This window comes from Armigeres subalbatus, chromosome 1 (genome assembly GCF_024139115.2).
Source record: "Armigeres subalbatus isolate Guangzhou_Male chromosome 1, GZ_Asu_2, whole genome shotgun sequence".
Lineage (NCBI taxonomy): Eukaryota > Metazoa > Arthropoda > Insecta > Diptera > Culicidae > Armigeres > Armigeres subalbatus.
In genome coordinates this window covers 6,929,616-6,954,603 of record NC_085139.1, presented here as the reverse complement: position 1 = coordinate 6,954,603, position 24,988 = coordinate 6,929,616, and the positions used below count along the sequence as shown (strand labels likewise).

General features: G+C 37.2%; 1 protein-coding gene across 13 annotated transcripts in view; it reads left to right on the top strand.

The window, feature by feature from the left end:
• The window catches only part of LOC134220467 (DNA-binding protein RFX2), a 201,083-nt gene that overhangs the window by 64,279 nt on the left and 111,816 nt on the right, over positions 1–24,988 (top strand). For 5 of the 13 annotated variants that reach the window (XM_062699529.1, XM_062699575.1, XM_062699523.1 and 2 more), the window contains 3 exons: positions 4,514–5,150; positions 5,209–5,452; positions 15,891–15,980. In XM_062699529.1, coding sequence (XP_062555513.1) covers positions 4,776–5,150; positions 5,209–5,452; positions 15,891–15,980 — 709 coding nt within the window. In that variant the 5' untranslated portion in view covers positions 4,514–4,775. The remainder of the gene's footprint in view (positions 1–4,513; positions 5,151–5,208; positions 5,453–15,890; positions 15,981–24,988) is intronic. The other 8 variants (XM_062699604.1, XM_062699551.1, XM_062699585.1 and 5 more) reach the window with 7 other exon arrangements.

Genomic DNA, 24,988 nt, shown 5'->3' with positions numbered 1-24,988 from the left:
GGCTCGCAGCACAAAGGCTGTGCGGGATGCGTTGAGCGTCTGATAGAACTTACGAGTTTCTTGATAAAGGCACAACCGTTCCACTCCGATTCTTCCATGCGGTGTTTCTTCTCCTGAAAAAGGCGGGTCTGCTGTCTCCGTTTCCACCTGTAGTGTTCCACGTTCTGTTGAACCCCTTGCTGCAGCGCGACCGCTCGCGCTCGCGTCCTTCTCCTCCAGAATCCGTCTGCACTCTTCGTCGAACCAATCGTTCCGTCGACATCGTTCCACATACCCGACGCTGCTCTCCGCTGCGTCGTTAATGGCTGATTTAAATCTACTCCAGCAGTCTTCAAGAGGAGCCTCATCGAGCTCACTCTCTTCCGGCAACGCTGCTTCGAGATTCTGCGCGTACGTATTGGCGTACATCAGGTTCCTTCAGTCTAGGTCCTACCAAGGCCGTCTGTACCGTGTATTGTTGATAGTTTTGGGTAGCTTGAGCGCAGTTTACCAATCACCAGATATTGGTCAGAGTCGATGTTAGCCCCACGATATGTCTTTATGTCGATAATATCGGAGAAGTGCCGTCCATCAATCAGAATGTGATCGATTTTTGATTCTGTCTGCAGTGGTTATCTTCAGGTGTACCGATGCGAAAGGCTGTGTTGGGAGTAGATACTGTGAATGGCCATGGGACCTATAATGATTTTGACGTCGTGGTTTGGGCAGCTGTCGGACTCACGTTCAAGCTGCGCGCAGAATGCGTCCTTATCATCATCAGTGCTTCCGAAGTCTAGGCTGTGGTCGTTGATTAAGCTAAAAGTGAAGAGTCGACTTTTGATCCTCAACCTGCACATTCTCTCGTTGATCGGCCATCACCCGATCATGCCCCAGGTAACAAATAAGCAATTCACTTCGTAAAATCGACCCGACCATATAGTGTTACTTCAATGCTTATAACTTTTTGAATAAGGGGCTGTCCATATGGTTGTATGTCAATGCCCAGAATACCAATCCCCAGAATCAGTTCCCCAGAATGGTATTTCCCAGAATTCCATTTCCCAGAACGACCAATTCTCCAGAATGATATTCCCCAGAATGCACTATTTCCCCGAAAAGAAATCCCCAGAATGACCCATTCCCCAGAAACCAAAAACCCAGAATGACCCGTTCCCCAGAAAAAGGTATCAGTCTAAGAAACTATGTTTTCGCTGTCATTTCTATAAATTAAAATACTAGATACTATATTCCTATGCAAAAATACTTATATTAAAGTACGAATTTGCCTGGAATAAGGCAAAACGACATATGCTGCCTTATTTTCAGCACGCATTTGCCCGGAATGGAGCCCATTTGATATTTTTGTTAGGGCTCACATATAATACGAAGGAGCATATAATCCATTATACTCGTTGTTCATATTGGGGGAAGCCCATATGGCATAATGCCGTTTGGCATAAAGCCGTTTGGGTTTGGCATAATGACCATTTGGCATAATCGTTGAAAAGAGTATGAAATGCAATGGGTCGTAAGAATATATGATTTCCATTTTTAGAAGTATGTATTTACCTGGAATAAGACAAAAGAGTAGATGACTCCTTTAAAAGTATGCGTTTGCCCGGAAAAAGACAAACAAGGAGATAACTATTTCTTCAAAAGTATGCATTTGCCCGGAAAAGGTAAAAGAGTAAATCACTCATTTTTTAAGAGTACGCATTTGCCCGGGATAATGCAAAAGAGTAAATGACTCCTTCTTTAAAAGTACGCATTTGCCCGGGATAATGCAAAAGAGTAGATGACTCCTTCTTTAAAAGTATGCATTTGCCCGGAATAAGGCAAAAGAGTAGATGACTCCTTCTTTGAAAGTACGCATTTGCCCAGGATGAAGCAATTACGAAGTATTTAGTCTAAGCTAGGAAATGGTGTATTCTGGGGTATGGTATTCTGGGGATAAGGACATTCTGGGGAATGTATTTCGGGGGATAGAGGCATTCTGGGGAATGTCTTTCTGGGGATTGTGGTATTCTGGGGAATGGTTTTCTGGGGAGTAGTGCATTCAGGGGCATTAATTTCTGGGGAATCACTTTCTGGGCAATGGGTTTCTGGGATATGACATACAATCGTCCATATACCATGTGGACGGACAGGTTTTGGTCAGTTTCAGATACCCCCCTCCCCCAGCGTGAACAATTCTTCATATAAATTTTCAAAAATTTGTATGAACCATGGACAGTCGACAAATTCTAGTCGTATTTTCTAGTTAGCATGAGTCGCACAGTCTCAACCCACTATTACCAGCACACTAAGTGTGGTAGGTTACCAAATACCAATTGTGCGCATGGATTAGTGCCCAAATGTATTTAAAAGGGCCAAAAATCAAGTAGACCATATTAGTAAGACAGGTTATTGCGTACCAATAACACGAGGAAGAATAATAGCGACAAAGTGGTCATGTAACTGTAGTGCTAATTGGCTCAAACAATAGTGTCAAAGTGCTAAAAAATCGAGAAGATCGTTGAAGATAAGCACCATACAACGTGCCGATTAAGATGAATCGCGTTAGCACGGCCATTGTTGCAGCCTTTTTTAGACCCTCGTAATTCACCTTAAGAAAGAGTGCTTGAAAGACAACCTTCCTCCCTGAAGTAATACCGTAAGCCAGAGAAGTGGGTAGGGTCAGTCACGACTTATGCCCTAACGCACTTCGTGTGGTATTTTGGCAACAAAAAAACACGTGGTGAGTGTGTAAATCATTTCTTTAGCATTAGCATTAGCATTGAGCAATTCGCACAATTTCGTAGGTGGTACAAGCCAAGACTATTGTATGAGAGTAGCATTACTTTCATCCGTTACCTCAGATATTGATTTGGGACTAATCACTATCTCTTAGATGGAAGCATTGCACTCTCCAATAGTCGAGATCTGTCCTGGTCACGTCCTTGCGAATGCTGAGGAAGGGGAAGGATGGTTAGTTGGACACCTACTTAAGAAAGATGCAGAGAACTCTACCTACGACATCTCATAGGTGCCACGGGAGGTTTTGGGATTGTGTGGAAGGTTATAACAGTAGGAATCGTTTTGGTAGAAAGTGAAACACAGAAAGAATTAAGATAGAAATACAAAGTATGAAAGGGACGAGCCTGGAATTGAACCCACGGCCTCCTGCTTATAAGGCAGAAGCGGTAGCCACTAGACTACCGAGCTCGTCTGTGAGTGTGTAAATCATTTCTTTTCGTAAAAACTCACACATAATTAGTTATTAAGCTACTAGTAACACCAGTTCCATGCCACCGATATTGTTAACGCGTAAATTGATTGAATGTATATCACAATTATCAACATATTTTTGCTAGTAAAATTTAACCTGTCTAATCTACCTCCCCCGGTAGTTGTTAGTGTAGAACACTGGGTGACATAATTTTTCGACGCACCCACAACGGAGGTCTGGAGCTATGCAAAGTGAGCTCTCAGCACAGTCTAAAACGGTATGCGATGATACCTGTTTTCTGTAATGCCAGAAGCTATCGCCATTAAAAAGTATTTATAAGAAGATAGTATCCATTGGAGATGAAGCGCGTGTCTCTACATTTAGGTGGAGGATCATGTTACCAATATTTCCTGGCAACTATCAATATTTTAATTGTCCAGTTCCCACCTAATGCATCGAAGCATCGAATGTTCTGAATTGTATAACTGTTTAGATGTTAGGTTTTGTCAGTAATTAAGCTTGCATGGTCCTTATTTAAAAATTACTGAAGGCAGAAAATTCTTCTGACCCTAAAATTATTTTAATCAATTTACCCGAAATACGAGGAAGAATAATATTGCATTTTCAGGAATTAAATCAAATATGCTATGACATACCCTGGGGTCGCTTTTTACGCGATTTGTTTTTGCCTTTATCGTATACTAAGTATACGTAAAGGCTATATGTTCACTGCAAAAACAAACTTTTGATAGAAGGCTCGGAGACCCATAGTGTTATATACCAATCGACTTAGCTCGACGAATTGAGGTGATGTCTGTATGTGTGTATGTATGTATGTGTGTGCGTGTGTATGTGTGTATGTGTACAAAATTTTGTAGACACACTTTTTGGAACTTAGCATTGGTCGAATTAATCGCAACAAGTTCCATTCGACGGGGAATCCTGTCCCATTGTTTGCTATTGAAAATTGACCAGATCGGACTATGGGATTAGGAGTTAGGGCCAAAATACTATTTTCTATGCGCAAAACACGCTAAAAAACACTTACTCATTTTTTAGCACGAGAAAGGCACCAACACCGCTAGGTGGATTAATCAGGGTTTTTTTTTTGTTATTTCTAGCTGATCCTACAAAAAAAAATATTTCAAAAGCTATGTTAATTGAGATTGACCGAGGAATTGAAAAAAATTTAAGCTTACAAAGCGACTCCAGTGTAATCTTTTATATAGGGTCCCGCACTTCTAACATCAGATTTTTTTTGCTAATCATTATGTTATGTCACGTTAAAAATTATTCTATTTTATATGTCCTCTCTTTCCTTTACAGATGTTTCCTACTCGCGTAATCACCCGACAGCCTTAAATCTGCAACCACAGCGTTTCATCTTACCGTTTACCAACCAAATTGTGCATGAATATTCAATAAAGCCCAGTACCATATCATACCGTAACCAATCCGTACTATTCACATAACACAAAACTGATACAGGGTTCGAAAAAAATATCCATCCGACACATAGTTCATATATCCATAGCTAGCTTAGAAGCTCAATCAATCGAATCCCGATTTCAAGTCTTAAAAAAGCACAATGGCCACCCGTTTAGCCACGCAGCGTAGTTTTATAACAGTTACCCCGATCGCAAACGCTACCCCCACTGCAGCGACTACGGCACCGCCGACTTCTTCGCCCAGTCCCGGTGGTGGCACAGGAGGTTCTCCTTCTAGTGATGGCTCATCGATAGTCGTGAACTCTCCGACGTCGACGGTTCCTACCGTTACGGTCGTTCCCACAACTGCGCTCAAAAATGGTACAGGAAAATCAATATCTAATCAATCGCCGGTAGCGGCTGGCACCACTGCACCTGCCGTCATACCAACCAGCTTGATCGCCAATAACCTTAGCATTGCAAATCTTCTAGGCACAGTCAATGGCAACTTGACACTGCAGCAGATCATCCAGCAGGTAACTTGACACATCTGCTATATTTGACGGTCGGAACTTTGAACCTTACTCCCTTCAGTGTTCTTCATTGCAGAAGAAAATCGTAATCCATCCCAACGGAACCGTCATCGACATCGTACCGATCGACGAGGCTGATTCGCCTGAAGACTCCAAAATGGGCGTGCAGCTGGAGGTTGGCGACGGTTCAGAGACAGCGCCCTCCTCAGTCAATGGTACCGAGCAGCAGCACGTGACAGCGCAGGTGGCCGTTGTGCAAGCGCAGAGTCCAACCGAAGTGAGCCCTCGGTACATCACGCTGACCGGTAAGTCACGAACTCTTTCTATTGTAACTATAGTAAAACTGAATTAGGTTTTTGCGGAATCTATTTGACATAGTGGAGCGATTCCTGAAATGTATAGCACGTTGTTGAGCAGAGATTGAACTTATCATTTCATTATCATTGTAGTATTTAGCCAATAACTCATTTCAGAGGCTGAATTCCGGAATATATTTCATGGTGGACTCCTAACACCATGTGTCATGTACAACTTTGTCTAACAGTACTTTAATCTTCGGCCAATATTCACAACCCTAAACGCTAGTTCTACTTATATTAAGATTTTAGATTTCCGAGTTTTTAACACAAACTTCTTTTGGGCTACCGGACGGAATTAGTTTGGGTTTTCGAACGATTTTTTTAGTTTCCGAACGAAACTCGATCGAAATTCTTCTGGGATTCTGCATGGAATTATTTTCGATTTTCAAATGGAATTCTTTTGAGCGTTTGGTTTCCGAACGGTATCTTTCGGAAAAAAATTCACAATTACCTATCAAAACTTTATCAATTAGCATTAGCATTGGGCAATGTACTCTCCAATAGTTGAGATGAAGATGTAGAGAGCTCTATGATCTCTCATAGGCAGGGTTGTAAATATTCGGCAGCACTGGATGAAAGTGATGTTTTTTTATTTAATTTTTTTTATTTTCTCCCTTCTTTGAAATCGATCTCACATTCCCGAAGAGGGAGATGACTAAACAACGGAACTCACATCACCAAGTGCGCCACGAATATGACCACCACAGTAAAATGTACACATTCACCCAACCACTGAGATCCATGTTTTTCACTGCATTGCCTTTGACATATTTCAACCCTGCTCATAGGTGCCAAGTTTTGGAATTGTTAGTGTGGAAGTTTATAACAGTAGGAATCGTTTTGGTAGAACGTGAAACACAGAAATAAATAAGATTCAGATGTCCCGATGGAAAAAAAAGTAGGAAAGGAGCGAGCCTGGAATTGAACCCACGACCTACAGCTTATAAGGCAGAAGCCACCAAACCACGGGCTCGTCATATCAAAACTTTATTAATAGGTTTTTATTGGAATTGTTATACATTCGGTACAAGTACTACAGGTTGAGAACTGCTAGCTTAGGGATATCGTCTGCATCCTTAAGGCCACGCCCTTATAAATACTAGCGATCACCCTTTTTAACTCATCAAAAGTACTTCGCTTTTTCCGTTACGAAATAGATTTTAAGAAATGTTTCATCGAACAAATAAATTGTTTTATTTTTGCGTGTAGAAGTAATCTTGTTTATGCATCGTATTTCGTTATTTTGTATCGCACATTGTCACTAAAAATGCTCATTAACTGTTAGTGAATAGACAAACATACTCCAAATTTACATCAAATGCAAAATCATATACAAACAACATTGTGCGCTGCGGTAAGTGCTGGCAGCGTTTACTAACAAAAGTAACAGTAATGCTAAATTGTCTGGAAAAGTATTTGAAGTTGAAGTAAGAGGTGAAAAATGAGAAGCGAGAAGTAATATATGTGGAGTAGAAAGTTAGTAAAGTAATATCCCGATTTTATCACCCCCTGGTGAATTTTGGGGTGATAAAATCGGGATATTACTTTACTAACTTTCTACTCCACATATATTACTTCTCGCTTCTCATTTTTCACCTCTTACTTCAACTGGTGAATTTTGGGGTGATTAAACAGGGTATCCCGAGTAGAGGTGAATAACAAACAAATAACATAATAATAACAAATTTTGCTGTGATATCAGATTTTGTTATTCCTATGTTATTCATGAATAATAACGGGCTTGGTGGTCATATGGCTACCGTTTCTGCCTCATACGCAGGAGGTCGTGGGTTCAATCCCAGGCCCGTTCCATTCTTCCTACTTTGTATCTTTTCATATATTTCTCATGTTCTAGCAATCGCTAGAACTGGAAATGGGCTTTCATACCGTTTCCATCTTCTATCCCTATACCTACAACTTGATTAGTTCTAGCAGGTTACTGTTAGAATTCGAAATGAGCGAAAAAGTTCGTTTCGGCATCCAATTAGAATACTCACCACCCTTTCATAACTATCACATTGGCAACCCGTTAACCAAGACGAACCTCTGCCATAAAACCTTAACCCCAAGATTCCAATAAAATTCCGCAGGAACTCGTGGCGAGTGCAGAGGTGTTCTCGGCTTGCAGTGGGCGAGTGACTGCATCATCAATTCCTTCCCATCCCCGATGACCGTGAGGACGTGGCCAGCGCCGTTATCGACTATCCAAAATACTAGAGCTCTCGGACTGTGCACATTGAGGTTGGAGAGCAAATCCCATGCTTCCATCCATTGGTTCCCTGTGCAATTGCGATTGTTCTGGTCGATCACGGAGTAGCAACTACGAAATGCACGGTCATCATGCTCATGTTCATGCTCATGCTCCTATGTTATTCATGAATAACATAAAATAGCATCCTAATAGCAAATTTTGTTATAATAATAAAATTTGTTATTATATATTATATATTTGTTATATAACAAAGTTTGTTATTCATTTATCATTTGCATTTTCAACATCCCGGGTAGAACAAAACAGCAAAATAATATCAAATTTTACTATTAATATATGAATAACTGAATAGCAAAATATGATATTAGTTTGTTTGATATAGTTGCTAAAATAGCAAAAATAATAACAGACATCCCGGGTAGAAGAAAACAGCAAAATAATATCAAATTTTACTATTAATATATGAATAACTGAATAGCAAAATCTGCTATTAGTTTGTTTGATATAGTTACTAAAATAGCAAAAATAATAACAGACATTGCTCTAGCAAATAACTCATAAATAACTCATTTTGCTATTATAATAACAAACCAATAGCAAAATATTTGAAGAAAAGAAAATATCAAAATTAGTTATTATTGGTATGTTGAAAATGCAAATGATAAATGAATAACAAACTTTGCTATGATTGCAAAATGTGTTCTTCATTTGTTGTTCTGCTCCTTCTTACAATAACATATAAATAACTTATTTTACTATTATAACAAAATTTAGTGTTGGAATGTTATTTTATGTTATTTATTGATAACATAAGAATAACTAAATCTAATATCATAGCAAAATTTGTTATTATTATGTTATTTGTTTGTTATTCACCTCTACCCGGGATTGCTCTAGCAAATAACTCATAAATAACTCGTTTTGCTATTATAATAACAAATCAATAGCAAAATATATGAAGAAAAGAAAATATCAAAATCAGTTATTATTGATATGTTGAAAATGCAAATGATAAATGAATAACAAACTTTGCTATGATAGCAAAATTTGTTCTTTATTTGTTGTTCTGCTCCTTTTTGCAATAACTTATAAATAACTAATTTTACTATTATAACAACATTTGTTGTTGGGATGCTATTTTATTTTATTTATAAATAACATAGGAATAACTAAATCTGATATCATAGCAAAATTTGTTATTATTATGTTATTTGTTTGTTATTCACCTCTACCCGGGATATCAATAATAACTGTTTTTGATATTTTCCTTTCTATGAATATTTTGCTATTGGTTTGCTCTTATAATAGCAAAATGAGTTATTTTTTAGCTATTCGCTCGAACAATTTTTGCTATTATTTTAGTTATTTTAGCAACTATATCAAACAAACTAACATCAGATTTTGCTATTCTGTTATTCATATATTAATGGTAAAACTTGTTATTCTTTTGCTATTTTCTTCTACCCGGGATGTGACAAAATAGGAAAAAAATATTTTATTTTTTTTCAATTCATTTCACAAAAATGAATCTTTTGTGAAAAGTGAAAAGTTACAAGTAGGAAGTGTGAAGTGAGAAGTGGCAAATTAGAAGTGAGAAAGGAGAAATGAAAAGTAAGAAATAAGAAGTGAAAAGTGAGAAGGTAGAAGTGCGGAGTGACAAGTGAGAAGTGAGAAGGGACCACTACTCACTTCTCGCTTATGACTGAACACATCTTACTACTCAGTACTCACTTTCATTTCCAAGTACTCACTTCAAACATCTAATTTTTCACTTCTTAGTTCTCACTTTTCACTTCTTAGTTCTCACTTTTCACTATTCATTTCAAACATCTTACTTTTCACTTCACTTAATAAGGTAAAAATTGTTAACTATTCGGCCAAACGGCGTTCGGCCAAATGGTTTTAATCCATATGTCTACATGGTAAGATAAATTTTTGAATTTTGGAAAAAAAATTAGAACGTGTTCCGTTCTCGATACCTCTCTAACTGGATGGTCTCTTCAATATCGAGTAAAGGAATGTTCACTGTAGTTTCGCTTTCCTTGTATGAACACAATATAAAAAGTCAGTCAAAAAGTCGCTTGGTGCGTTTTGGATGAACTCCGGCCATATAAAAATTTGTTTGCATTGCCTTTGAGGCAATATAACTCACAAGCTGGTTGACCGATTTGCAAGATTTTCTTACCAATCGATTCGTCTGCTGTGTTTATATAATAAGGAATGCCAGAAAGGCTGTTTAGTGAAGAAATCTACCGACATAGAGTGCGCGCTACAAAAAAAATGACATTTGTAAAGTAAATTATAAGTACCCGAACAACGCAGGATACGTTCTACTAGTTTAGTATATTAAGTAAAACTTGCGATTCACGCTGTAAATATTAGACATAGAGCAATGGTACATTGTATAAATTTCGAGCCTCTGGAATGAGTTATTGGCTAAATTCTAAATGATAAGTTCAATACCAGTTGTTTAGTGAGCTGTTGGTTTTTGTGTATCAACAATTCTCAAATTTCCCGAAACAAGAAAAAATAATAAAGAAATAAATTAAAAGTACGGCAAGCCATACTGGAATTTTAATTCTCATTATAATAAGTCAAGCGATATTTACAAACCTATCTCGCTTCCCCCAAGGACGATTACAACACATTCCCAAAAAAGCGTGGAAGTGTTGTAAAAGAACCTGAATGGAGTATTGTTATTTTGCTTGCTCATAACATATAAATCTGTAAAATTATGTTAATGTTGGCTCGCAACCATTCAAGAACCATTAGCGCACAACATTTTTCTTTGGTTTCTTGAGCATAGAAAGCCGCTTCTGTCATTGAATAATGAATTATTTAATTACGCTTCGTACAAAAATAAATGTTTGTGGAAAAAACCTTGGGTACCTACTGCAAGGAAGCCTGGATTCCTTTATGTAATTAGTGTACAGCTCTAAATTAGGTAATTTATTGTTTAATCTGTTCTGTGCCATTTTAATCGCGACTGTGGTCAAAGTAGGACAAAAGCCCGAAACCGGCACTCTAATAAGCAACCGACCGCAGTGTGTTTCCAGATTTACATCAAGTTGAGAAAACATTGTGATACAGAATATCCATTGGCCGCGTAAAAAAATACATTTACAGCAAGATTGTAAGATATTCGTATAAAAACCTAACTGAACCGTTTGTTTGAGAAACTGCATATGTAACATTTTTGGCCAAAATGAGATTTTTATATATTCTGAATCCTCGTTCAAAAATACGTATTCTGGCAAAAAATACGAAAAAAAAATTTTTGTTCGGGAATGTATGAAGAATTTTTAGTTTGTTTGAGATACTACATATGTCCACGTACTTTGAAGAGCAATTGTGGAGTACTACTAACATTTTTTGCACTGAAAGTGCCCCAGGGTGTTGAGTTTTGCCAAAACTATTGATCTGTATCGAAGAAATCGGAAGATTCGGTGTAAATTTGCTCAAAAACAGTTTTTTGTTGTTTTCTCGAAATAGTGTAAAATGGACTTCTGCAGTTTTTCAAACAAATGATTCAACTAAGTCCGGGGGTTATAGAAGTTTTGGCACCCGCTAGCTGGTTGTACAATTTCGTATATTTATCAAATTTATATCTTAGTAACAGTTTTCTGTTGACTATTTTGACTTTGCAATAAAATTGCTCTCAAGCTTTACTAGTGATTAATTAGTATTAACTTTCATTAAACACGTGCTTTTGTTATTGCTTGAAGCTGCATTGAAAATCGAGAAAATACGTTATCTTAGGTATATAATATTACGGCTAATTGCCTCTCAATTTGTTTTTGATACTGAGGCATTCCACGGGGGCATGTCAGTCGATCCTGAGCGACCATTTCGAAAATATTTGAAACTCTGCACAGTTTTTCAATTTCATCTAAATCGTCATTTTTCGATATCAAATCTTCATATTGAGTCACGACTAACTTTTCAAAAGGGTGTATGTGAAAATGGTTCAAAAATATTTAAAAAGCTGCACAGCAAAAACGGAATGTTCGATTGTTATGATTTTTCAGCAAAGTTAGACAACTAAATGGTGATTCTTAAGAAAATGCGCACAGTAAAAAAAATTTTTTGCCTTTAAAATATCATTTTGTCACAAAAACTCAAATATCTCAAAACCCTATCTTTTTTCGAACGTAATTTTTTAGGGAAAACGGTCCATTATATTAGCTATCTACCATAAAAATTTGGTGATGGTAAACTAATAAACAAAAAGTTATGACATTTCAAACATTTCACAATTTTCACATTTAGTAAAAAATTTTTTTCTATGTAAGTTATTTCGAGAATTGCAGTTTGATGCAGATTTTATTGTTAAGGGACGTGATTTTAACAAGTTGTTTTCATGATATTTGGATTTAATTATTCATAGCATCTATAAGAAACTTAGACACGATCCAGTGTTGTGATCAAAAGTATTGATAGTGTCATAATTTTCATTGCACGTGACTGGCGAAAAATTCTTTTAATAGTGTTGAAACCTGTTGATAATAACGTTGATAGAAACATATCAGAAATGTTATTTTTAAGACAAAAGCTGCAAAATCAAAGATTTATATACACGTGTACGTCTATAGTTTACCTGCAAAAAATATACCTCTTAGAGAATAGACTTTATGATCGGGAGGAAACGGGTATCTTCAACAACAACAAATGCATGATAGGTACATACCATGACAATGCTCACGAAAAAGCAAAAAAATTACTACTACTAAGGTTGTTAAAGATCTTATAGTAATTTTTTTCAGTCAAGCAAATGACACCAAACTAGTCAGTAAAAACTTAAAAGTGATTTTGTTTATTGAAATATTACGAACAACATGAGTAGCCGCTTTCTCAACTGTTGTAGGCCGTTTGATGGAAAAAAGTGTTCAAAAGAGTTACGAAATCTCACCGAAAGCACCATAGATAAACTGAAAGCGACTGGTTATGCTCAATGTCCACATTGAATACAAATTTACGCATTTGCACGTCCTGCCGTCTAAACGTTGACAAAAGAGCAATCTGTATATCATCGGTTGAGCAGAGCGCAGGAAGTTCGAAAACGACAGCAACTGAGGAATTGCCAGATGTATCGACAACAACTGAGGAATTACCAGAAGTATTAAGTGCTGAGAGCCTTGCCACCGTACCATCAGCGAAATCTGTTTCAACATATCAATCGGAAGATGAGTGTATCCAAAAGGTCAACATCGAACGCTTTAACGAGGGCATAGCTGGGATAAAAGTGACTCCGATTAAATGGAGTAAGATGGACTACGTTTATTACCCGGAGAAAAAATACCGTGAAATAAACGAAGCTGTACGAAGAAACTTCTTCAAATTAGGACCTGATGATGTGGAAAATACAGACTACGATGAGGTAATTATAAATATGAAGGAAAGGTTCTCGAATGCAGCCACGACAAGGAAAGAAAAATTATTGATTTTGTCGATGCTGCCAAGTTCGTGGTCTATTCAGGATGCCATTGATGAGTTCAAAACCAATAGAAATACAGTAAAAGAGGCAAAACAATTGAAGAATAACTGTCTTTCAACCAAAAATACTAGGTCTAGTACTGCATTAACAGATGAGACAAAAGAAATAGTAGTTCAATATTTTGAAGATGATGAAGTAAGTCGAGCTATGCCTGGTCAAAAGATTATGTATCAGTAAAAAGATGGAAAGCGTCAAGCAATCCAAAAACGATTAATGATGACGACTTTGAAAGAAGCGTACACACGCTTCAAGGAAATTCACGATAATATTAAAATAGGTTTTTCCTCATTTGCAAGCCTTCGGCCAAGGCAATGTAAGCTTCTTTCCAATTCAGGAACACATAATGTGTGTGTGTGCACAACCCATGAGAATATTAATCTTATTTTACATAGTTTGAAAAGAATCAATTTAACAAAGGATATTAAAATGTTAACTGGTAGTCTTTTTGTGAAAATACAACATCAAATTGCTATCTACGATCTTGTTCGGATTGTCCAGATTCTTCATCATTGGAAAATACTTTATTCGCTGAGTTTGAAGAAAAATATATTGATCAGTTATCATTTGAGCAATGGGTGACCACGGATAGGTGTGACATAGAAACTATTGTAAAACCTGTAGATGAGTTTGTGTCATATTTTTGCTTGACATTAGAAAGTTTAATCCCTCACGATTTCATTAAAACAGAACAATCCAGCTTTTTAAAAAATACGAAAATACATTTACAAAATGGTGAATTTTTAGTCATTTGTGATTTTCTGAAAATTACAGCTTTGTATTGCAAGATGAAGTGCAGTCCATCACTGGAACGTACAACAAGCTACAATTCATCCATTCGTTATTTATTTTAATGGAAGTACGCAAATTGAACACTTAAGTTTTATTATAATTTCCGAAGATTTAAGACACGATTCAGTATCCGTAAACTTGTTCATTGAAAAATGATTAACTTTTTACGCGTTGATAAGCATAAAGAAGTCAAAAGATATATTTCATGTCTGATGGAGCAGCGTCGCAGTACAAAAATCGTAAGAATTTTTCGAGCCTATGTCAATTTAAATCAATGTACGGAATTGATGCAGAATGGCATTTTTGCTACATCACATGGCAAAGGTCCTTGTGATGCTATTGGAGGAACAATAAAGCGCATGGCCACAAGAGCAAGTTTAGCCAAAGAACGTGAGCATCCAATTAAAACTGCGAAAGAACTTTTTGATTGGGCAAATCGTAGAAAAGAAAAAGATTTAACCAAATTATCATTTTGTTTTACTACTACTGAAGAGTACGAAATAAAAGCTTCAGAGCTCAGAGAGCAATTTAATAACGCGAAAACGATCCAAGGAACCCAAAAATTTCACTGTTTCATTCCATTGTCGGAAAATAAAATTAAAGCAAAACTATACTCAAACTGTGCTGATAATAATTCAAAAGTGTTCGATATTTTAAAAAATTTGAATAAAATAAATAAAAAATAAGTATTAATAAACTGTTTTCATGATATCATAACCCATACCAAAATTCAAACCCAAAACTCTTAGAGTTTCTATAACAACATTGTGTAACTGCCACATTTAATTTAATACTTAGGATAATATTAATTCATTTTATTTATTTATACATATAATATTTATACATATAATATACATAATATCGATGAATACATAAATATGGAATATCATACAAACAACTTGTTTAACTCACGCAAGGCCCTTAACAATAAAATCAGCATCAAACGGCGATTCTCGAAAAAAATTACACGGAATCTTTTTTTGTTCGCTATATTTGAAAATTGTGAAATGTTTGAAATGTCATAAATTTTTGTTAATTAGTTTGCCATCACTAAATTTTTATGGTAGATAGCTAATATAATGGACCGTTTTCCCTAAAAAATTACGTTCGTAAAAAGATAGGGTTTTGAGATATTTGAGTTTTTGTGACAAAAATGATATTTTTTAAAGAAAAAAAAAAAATTTTTTTACTGTGCACATTTTCTTAAGAATCACCATTTAGTTGTCTAACTTTGCTGAAAAAATCATAACAATCGAACATTCCGTTTTTGCTGTGCAGCTTTTTAAATATTTTTGAACCATTTTCACATACACCCTTTTGAAAAGTTAGTCGTGACTCAATATGAAGACTTGATATCGAAAAATGACGATTTAGATGAAATTGAAAAACTGTGCAAAGTTTCAACTCAATAGAAAATCATGATTTAAAAATTTTCTTAAATTTTGATGCTGTTGCTTGGAATCGCTCTACTGTCTTTTTTCCTATTCCTCCTACACTTCTAAGTATCGCAAAAAAAATCGTTTTAATTTCATGCATCACATTAACTAATTTCGTCTTCGTTAATTGCTTTTCGTTTGTTACCTAATTATAATTACCACCACCACGTGCCTCGCAAACATCACCTTCGGCTTCATCGATAACAACACCATCAACATACATCCTCGCGCACACGCTCATGCATACGACCCCACCAATCGACAATCTCCATCTTCACCGACTCTGAACTGCCGAAAAACAAAACAACTCATCCCGTCGTGCCGGTTGCATCTTGGATTTCCTTCTGGATTTGCTTCTTTTAATTGGGGTCCCTTTTCACCCCGCCAAACACCACCAACAATTACCACTTCCTACCACTGCCCTTGATATCCCGCCTTTGCAAAACATATCAGCAACGGATCAGGAATGCACGGCGGCAGTGGTAGCGGCGGAAGTGGACGAAGACGATGTTCGCTCGTACGCCTCGCTGACGGCGGTTGACGGTAAGTGATGCTGGAAGTTAAGACTGTCGCGTGGCCCTCCTCTCTAACTTTCTTCATCCATAGCCCATCTGTTTTAGGCTGTAGTCAGAAGTTCTGAAAATTATTTCCACTCAACCTCAACGTCCTTCTCTTTCTCCTAATCGCACCGCTCTTTGATAAAAGTTTGTCTTTGTAGCTGAAATTGGCATTGAAGAGTAGAATTGCACTGAATAGTATCAAGATCCAACGTTGATTGTATCATTTACAGCTCATTCGTTCATAAATTTATTTCACTAGGATAAGATTAATTAACAAAAGTAAACACCATTGCGTAATGTGTATTTTTACAGACATTAGTATAGCTCATTTTTTTTCAAACTCGTCATCCAAATGTATCTTCAAAATATTACTGTCGTATTTTCTTGGAATAAAATACAGTGTATTCAAGAATTTGTCAAAAAAAATGTCAGGTTTTTCACATTTATACATCTAGCATTGAAACATCTAACAAGTCCTCTCATAACCCTCTCAAAATTTCATTGTCAAGATTCCTTGAACTCCGGAATCGAGGTCACAAACTCTGATCCGTGAACAATAGCAAACCCAGCGGCCATTGTTAGGAGCTCGACTATCTTTCAAATCGTCAGAAAACGTCGCATTTGAATGAGAAAAGCGAACGAACTTTCCCAATCCGATCCGATCGGTTTAAAGGTACACACAGAAATGTTTTGATTCTTTCGTCATGATTCCTTTGTGAAGTAAGGATGAAATCCTCCGACTGGTTGTCCCACCTGTACCAAGCGAAATACGCTTCGCTGGAATCGTCCTGGCTAGGTAGCACATTGCCAACTTGGGGTGGACAAACCAAACGGAATTCTGAGTGGTGCACCCAAGTGAAGTGAAGCAAATTTAATCCGAAAATAATTACCCACGATTGGGACTGAGCACAGGCCTACGAAAGGATGGCACCGACCACCGGAGCTTTAATTCACGTACCCCCTATTCCGACGTCTCTGTCGGGCAGAGAAGTAAGACCATTTTATTAAAGGTAGAATTTTCGTTTCAAACCAACAAGCACCAAACTTGTACTCTCGTACAAACCGGGGTTGAACCGGTAAAATATTTCGCATCAATTAATTAGGATTATGTCTCATTCAATGTGTGTAACGGAGCTGCATTCAATAGAAAGTATCTCCCTCTTGCAGTACTACCGTAGTCCAAACCAGATCACAGCTCAGATCATTATAATTGAAAATGTTTGATATGCGGAGGAAGACGGGAACGCATTCACAGGTACCCCATAGATAACAGTAGAATAGAGGAAAATTCCCTCTCCGGTGCTTGTCTGTGGGAAGCATCACTACTGGCATGAATAGGGGCTGACAATCAAATTATATCGCATCGGTTCTCAACCGACTAACCAATATTTCATATCTCTGATAAACATATTCATTTGTTCCGTGTATTACACCTCCTACCTTATTTGTCACTATACTACTACTCATCACTTGATGTTTGTGGAGACTTGAATAAAAACAACTTATTTTTAGATTAGTACTGGAAGTTTTCCACGATCATTTTACAATTGACTTCATTTTTCTTCACTATCAACTACATTATCATTTTTTAAATCCATCCTGCATAGAAAACATAGAAAAACGCAATTTTACTTTGATAGGATTCTAAATTCTGACATTTGTAACAGCAAGTTGAGAAACACTGATCCGCATCACATATCGCGTCATCTCTCACCTGATTTACGCTGTCTGATGGACGGATAGGCGGATGTGATACAGTTTTCTTTCGGGAACACGTGCCCAAGCGAGCACGCAGCGCAACTAATGCAGCACACGTGTTGCCGTCCAAAAGCAAGAAAAAAATGCATTTAATATGAAAATCAATGCTTATTTGAAATATTTAGGTGAGCCTTCCAGCTCAGGACACAGACGGATGGAAATCTCGTCTACTCCTGGGAAGTGAAGTGCAAAGTCCGCCTAGCAGGTGATGCTTCTCCCGCGTTTCGAGATCCCAACATCAAAGAAACAGACTGTGATTTCTTTTTTTGTTCGGGGTTAATATCTTTCGATCTGAGTAAGCAAAATATCGCTCTATTGTGCGTTGTTTTGTATTCTCTCTAAAAAAGGGATGCGATGGATATGAGGATGATGGTTGTATTGCAAAATCTTATCGTGAATTCACTATTATACATTCAATTGAATTGTGCAGGGCAGAACGAATGGGTTTTGCTGGAATTCAGAATCTAAATGTGTATGAATTCTTCGTATTGATTATCATCGGGTGCAGATGGGCTTAGTCTCACGTCGACAGGCCATTGGTGATGATCTTTCAACAATCACACAACTCTGACCGATAAAAAAAATTATACCTCAAAAGTTCTACAAATTTTCTTTTAGATTTCATCAATCATTGGCTTATGCACTCAAAGGCATTGAAAGAAAAAAAAAGCTCAACAGCCTTCATCCTTTGGCAAGTCAAATGCATTCAACTAAGATGATGTGCATAATTCTGGAGAATTACAAGTTCACAGCATCAAAAATCTGTAATCAAAATTATAACAAACTATATCAGTGTTCTTTATAATGTGAAAAATTAAGATCTTTTTGCCTTTCTCGTGCAACAATGCCGTAGGGATAGATAAAATATTCGCAAATGATAAAATTATCTGGTAACGAAGTGTATACACCGATTAGAACTCATTCAACCCGAATGCTATGTTATGTTCCTTGTTTTGACATTACATCCCCCACTGGTATATTGCCGCCTCGCGGCTTAGTGTTCATTTGACACAGTTATTAAACTGCGAGGCTCGTAAGCCAAGTTTACCATTTTTGCATTCGTATATGATGTGGCTAATACGATGACACTTCTATGCCCTGGGAATTCGAGACAATTGACAACCCACAATTTGCTAAACCGGACAATCGAACCCAGCTTCCCTCAGCATGGTTTGCTTTGTTAGCCGCACGTCTGCAAATGCATTGCAATTGAATATTTTGACTTTGAATCCTTGCACATTTCTTGTCCTTAGGACAAACTCTGCAGCTTGCACCTCTGAACAATGCACTGGAATCAATGGGTTTCACCAAGTTCGACCGCCCTTATTACATTATTTTTCCACTATGCACAAAACTAAAGCAATTTATACTGAAGACGTAAGAAAATAATCCAGAAAACACTTTTAACTTCAATTAACAATTCATCAAACTAAATGCCATTAGAAATTATTTTCCTTCGTTGCGCTGCTTTCGAATATAGAAATCGTTGGTTATGTGTATGTGCAGATTAAAATTATTTTACTGAATGGCAATCACGCATTGATGCAAATGTGAATATAATTTAAAAAAAAAATATTGCGGCGAACTAATATATTAATATTTATCATGCACGAGATCTCACATTAATTGGCTGGATCGCTACTAAGGGACAGCGAGAATGTCACTCCATCGAAGAATGGACAGGATCGATTAAGGTGAACTGGGGTAATATGCACCCCCTGGGGCAAAACGACGCTTTTGCATTTTTTTGTACATTTTCGGCAGTTTTTCTAGAGTATTTACTACAGCGCATGTAGTTCGGATCTCGAACTACCAATCCAGTAGTAAATATTCTTGAAAATATTCCTAGAACACCGCTAAAATTCTAAAAGGTCGTTTTGCCCCAGGGGGTTCATATTACCCCAGTTACTCCTATGGCGTATAGGAAAGATCGAGAATCGTTTGTCAATTGTTGCAGAGTCATCATAATCGTATGTACTGCATTGGCACAAATAAGTAAGAATCAACCATTTTTCCACATGCCCAGTTCTTATTCAGGTTTTGGTAGGTTCTAATACAGAATTGTTATAAAATCCAACAATCACTGGTTGAATGTAGAAATCGTGGCCTGCGACCTCGACCAGCGCGCTGCAGCGGTTGGCATCACCTTCTCAGATTCGAATGAAACTTGGTGGGCATAAAGCCACTTTGCATAGTTGGTTTTTCAAAAAATTTCAAGGGTAACATTTGATACAGGCCTAATTATTTTGCATTATTTTTTTAAAAATCGATGTATCTATAAAATGACAAGACTTACAAAAAAGTGTTGTATGACGGACTGTCGTGAAATTCCCAGAAGTTTTTTGGAAAAATATCCAAAAATTAAAAATTAATTTCTACACTGAAAAAAATTAGTTTAAAAAATTAAAATCGATATTACAAAAAAACTTCATTTCAGAAATCGATTAATTTTTTTCTGCAGATACCTACCTATTATATAACTTTTCTGGGAATAATGTTCCTGTGACATATTTAAGGAAAAAAAAGTTCTAACAAAAACTTTTTTCATGTCCATATTGAGTGAAAATTTATCAGCGTGTATTAAGTCTACTGCGCCAAATATAGGTTCAGCAGCCTATCATCAACCTACGACACATTTTGGAAGTATAAAAATTTGTTTGGGAAGCAATTTAGCGTAATCTAACATTAATGTGGACCAACATTTGAAAAGAGTGGATATTTTCCTAGATTTCTTATATCAATGTTACACACAAATGACCACTATTACAGAATTGTGATGTTTGATGGACTATTGTAAATTTGTCTAAACTGTAAAATCTGATACATAAAAGAGCGTTTCGTTCACCGAGAAAATAAATCAATCAATGTAAAGATTAAAATTGGTTTAGCAAAAAAAAAAATGGAGGTCGATTCGAAACATTATGATTCCAAACGATGAAGCTCGGTAGATAATTTCATTAGGGGGATTCCAGATAAACGCACATTCAAAAAATAATAACTTTTACGGATTTTTCTGTTTTCTTCAATTTTATTTGTTACTACATTTAATTCTTATTTCTACTTGCATACTCATTAATTTGTTAATTCACTAGAACAATTTGAAAACTTTTGGGTTTTCATCTGAGCTGGAATTTTTTTTAGACAGGATTTTATTATGAGCTATTGGAATGAAGAATGAAACTTTTGTGTGCCAGTTATAGTTTTTGCTTTTTTGAAAAGTTCACCAAACTCTTCTGCCATTTTTGAGTATTGCTCATTCAATATATAACAGAAATGTAATTTAGTGATATTTTTGTCTGTTTGTGTTACTGCCCATTCGCACAACTCCCGAGAAGTCTTAATAGTATTTCCATAATTAAGAGAGCCATCAATAGCTTCGCAAGGGCCATTTCCGTGCAATGCAAAAAAAAGAGACAAAAAAGGAGACATTCTGTTTCTAAGCCATGTTTTGAATTGAAATTACACAGACTTGCAAAGTTCTTTTTATTTTTATAATGTGCTCCAGACACAAAAGTATTTTTTTGTAAAATCGATCGACTGTTTCAATTAATTTTGAAGTGAATAAGTGAACAGCTTTTGTGTCATGGGTCATTACTTCTGAAATTATAATAAAGCTAACGTTTTCTAATTTACCGTCTCTTTTAAAGTGAACTTCAAGTGGATGTATTGTTACCTGGGAATTATTCCAATGATAACTCTGCGGACCATTTTGGATAATGAATGAATAATTTTCTGATAAATCCAGCAGTACAACATTTCACTTTGACCTAAAGTACTCTTTTTGTTTTTCAAAAAGTGTATTGCTGTTTGCAAATAATGTCATGAGATATAAGTTTATCAATTTTTTCAATAAAATACGATACAAATTCATCTACAGGCTTTATAACGGTTTCTAAATTACACCTATCAGTGGTTAGCCATTGCTGAAAAACAACATCTTCTTTTCCACTATTACAATTAAATAACACTTCAGTTTCGTTTCAGCAACATTGCCCGTTTTCAAAGCAATTATTTGTTTTTTTTGTGAACCCAATTGTTTTTAAGTTACTTCGATACAAAAAGTCAAAGAAAATATAAACCCTTTTCAAATGTTGGTCCACATAATGTTAGATTATGCTAAATTTCTTCCTAAACAAATTTTCATACGTCCAAAATGTGTCGTTGGTTGAAGAAGGGCTGAAGATAGGCTACTGAACCTATATTTGGCGCTGTAGACACAAAACACGCTGATAAATTTTCACTCAATATCGACATGAAAAAAGTTTTCGTTAGAATTTTTTTTTTCCTTAAATGTCACAAAATCACCGAAAATCAGTAAAGTTATTTACTGAACAGTTCTGCTGTTGCGATTTTGGTAAAATTTTACCGAATTCGGCGATTTATTTGTGTGTAGAAATATTGTGTGTAGAAATCGATTTTTTATTTTTTGGATATTTTTCCAAAAAACTTCTGGGAATTTCACGACAGTCCGCCATACATTGTGTCACATTTGTGTCATGGGTCAAATGTTGTAGGTCTTGTCAATTTAGAGTCACATCGATTTTTTTTAAATCAATAAAAAAATGTTACTCTTGACAATTTTTGAAAAATCAAGTATGCCATACCATATCTATCTGCCCACCAAATTTCATTCGATTCTGAGATAGTGCTGCCAGCCCCATAGAAGGATTAGCGCGAAATTCGTCAAATGTGCTGTATTTCCGTTCAAAATTGATTTTAATTTTACCTTTCTTTAGCAAAACATTTTTTATGAGAATAGATCAAGGAATGTAAAACTGAACAAAAGATAAAGCATGAAAGCTACCATTGGCGGCGACGCCCATCTTCTTCTCCGTTGCTAGGGACAGGAAGAAAATCTGTTTAACAAGAGGCTCGCGTCTTCTTTTTTTCCCGGAGGCTGGCTACCTCTTGGTCCTCCGCTGTTTTGCCTTGATCTCACATGCTTTGCAGTCTATTGGAACAGGAGCGGTTGCTGGAAATCCTCGTTTTCAGTGTGTTTGACGCTGGACAACTTTCGCATGGTATCCTGTAAATCACATTCGATCGGTTCTACTACATTTTTCACCGGCGGCAGCATCTTTCCGACGTTCGGATAGTCTTTTTTCAAACTTTTTTTGAATTTTGTTTGATAGCTGTCCGACGTGTACCATCGACCGATACACAGTTTCGAAACTTCACTGAAGATCTTCATTTGGCCTGACGCCATCATTGGTGGTGACTTGTCGTTCTCTCGATCGATCAATCAGGCGGTTCATTATACGTGTGGGGTAATCGATCAGCTTGAGTTGGGAGAAAATTATGTTTTTGTGGCTCTTGTATCTAGGTTGGTGGAGAAATCCATCACTCTGTTAATGAAGTTTGTGACGACGTTCATTTTGAGCCTTAAACTGTGTTCCGAGTGGTAGTTAATGAAACAACCGGACCGAGCCCAAAATACTGAAAGCCAATACCTCTAACGTCGCCATCTTAGTCGAATCAATTAAGATTATTTTTAAGGTTATCCCAAATCCTGAGCCCAGTCCATCCTTAATTATTGTAAACTAACCTCGAGTCACCACGAGTACACTGGCTTCTATCCCTCTTTTACTAACTGTACAAAAAATATGATATTTATTGTATATAACACAAAGAACCATGGGTCCGTAAAGTGTTATACACGCCTGAGCCTGCCAAATAAACGAACTTTAAAAAAAAATAAGGTTAATTTTGAAATAGGAAGTAATTTGAAAAAGTTTCTAATACGATATGAGAGCCTTTTGCAGACATTAGTTCATTTAAAAAAATGATAATCTAACTAATATTTACACTAATATACCAAAACAATTTGATAACCTAAATTGGAACGAGCGCACTAATAATTTCCTTGTCCGAGTGTAAGCAATGGACCCTAAACCTATCTTTACACTCACCAAAGCGCTCGTGAAGTGTTTTCATCCCGGCCAGACGATGGACCTCAGATGTTCTGGGTGGGGTGTTCATGATCATCCGCAGGAATTTGTTTTGTACCCGTTGCAGTTTGAGATGGTGGGTTTTGGCGCAACTCTCACAGACCGGCATGCCGTATTCGATCACAGGGAGGATGATTTGCTTGTAGACTGCAAGCTTATTCTTCAGGGACAATGACGACCGGCGGTTGATCAAAGGTTACAGTAGTTTCAACAAAACGTTACACTCGTTACTCTTGTCAACATGTTGCAGGAAAATAAGTTAAGGTGTCGAGAGTCGAGCCAAGATAGTCGGCCTCATTGGCCCATTCCTCAGTCGTGCCATTGAGGATGATTTTACAGTCCTCAAGCGAAACATGTTTAGGGGATTTAGAGTGGGAGATAATGATGACCTGGGTCTTCGCCGCGTCAATACAGATCTTCCAGCTGGTGAGGTACTCTGTCAGGAAATCCAGTCCTTGTTGGAGTTCTGCTACTAGCGCTCTAATCACTCTACCATTGTAGATGATGGAGGTGTCATCTGCGAACAGAGCCTTCTGGAGGTTCTGGCATGTCGGAGGTGAAAAGATTGTAAAGCAGGAGCCCAAGGATACTGCCCTGGGGGACGCCTGCGACGATGTTGTGCGATGTTGAAATCGAGTAAGGCCATGGCGGAGGTTTTTGAGACAAACTTGTATGTTATATGTTGTCTATGTTAGTCATATGTTTGAGTTCGAGATTCAGAATGCTGTCGAAGCTTGGAGCCTTCATGTTTTTCGATGATTTGATATAGGCCGTCAGTTCACCAGCTGAGATCTCCAACTCCTCCGAGAAGCCGTTGGGAATGTGGGGTTTGCCACACTTGTTGCAGCGCGGCTTCATGCGGCAGTTCCTGGTGCCGTGCCCGAAGTTGAAGCAGTTGATACAGTGCGTGACGTCGCGGTGCACTGGCCGATATCGCTCCCAGTCAACGACGGTGTAATTTATAACGCCGACAAGCTTCAGGTCCTTCCACGTAGTGGAGCTGTGGGAATAAGATGGATGTTGTTAGAACGCTCGTTAACAGCTGCTTCATGTGGACTGACGATGTTCTGTCCCAGATTGTGTGAGCTGACGAAGTGACGACCTATTTTAGTAACCTTCTATGCAGGAGTTATCAAGCGATTCTTAGAGCCATTGCTGTCTAATGGGATCAAAGGTGGAATGGGTCGAGGCTTAGATTTTAGAATTTTTGTTAACTTCCAGAACGACTTAGCACAGTCTGGGAAAGAGCGGATCTTATGGAAACAGTCACTATTTCCGAGGTCCA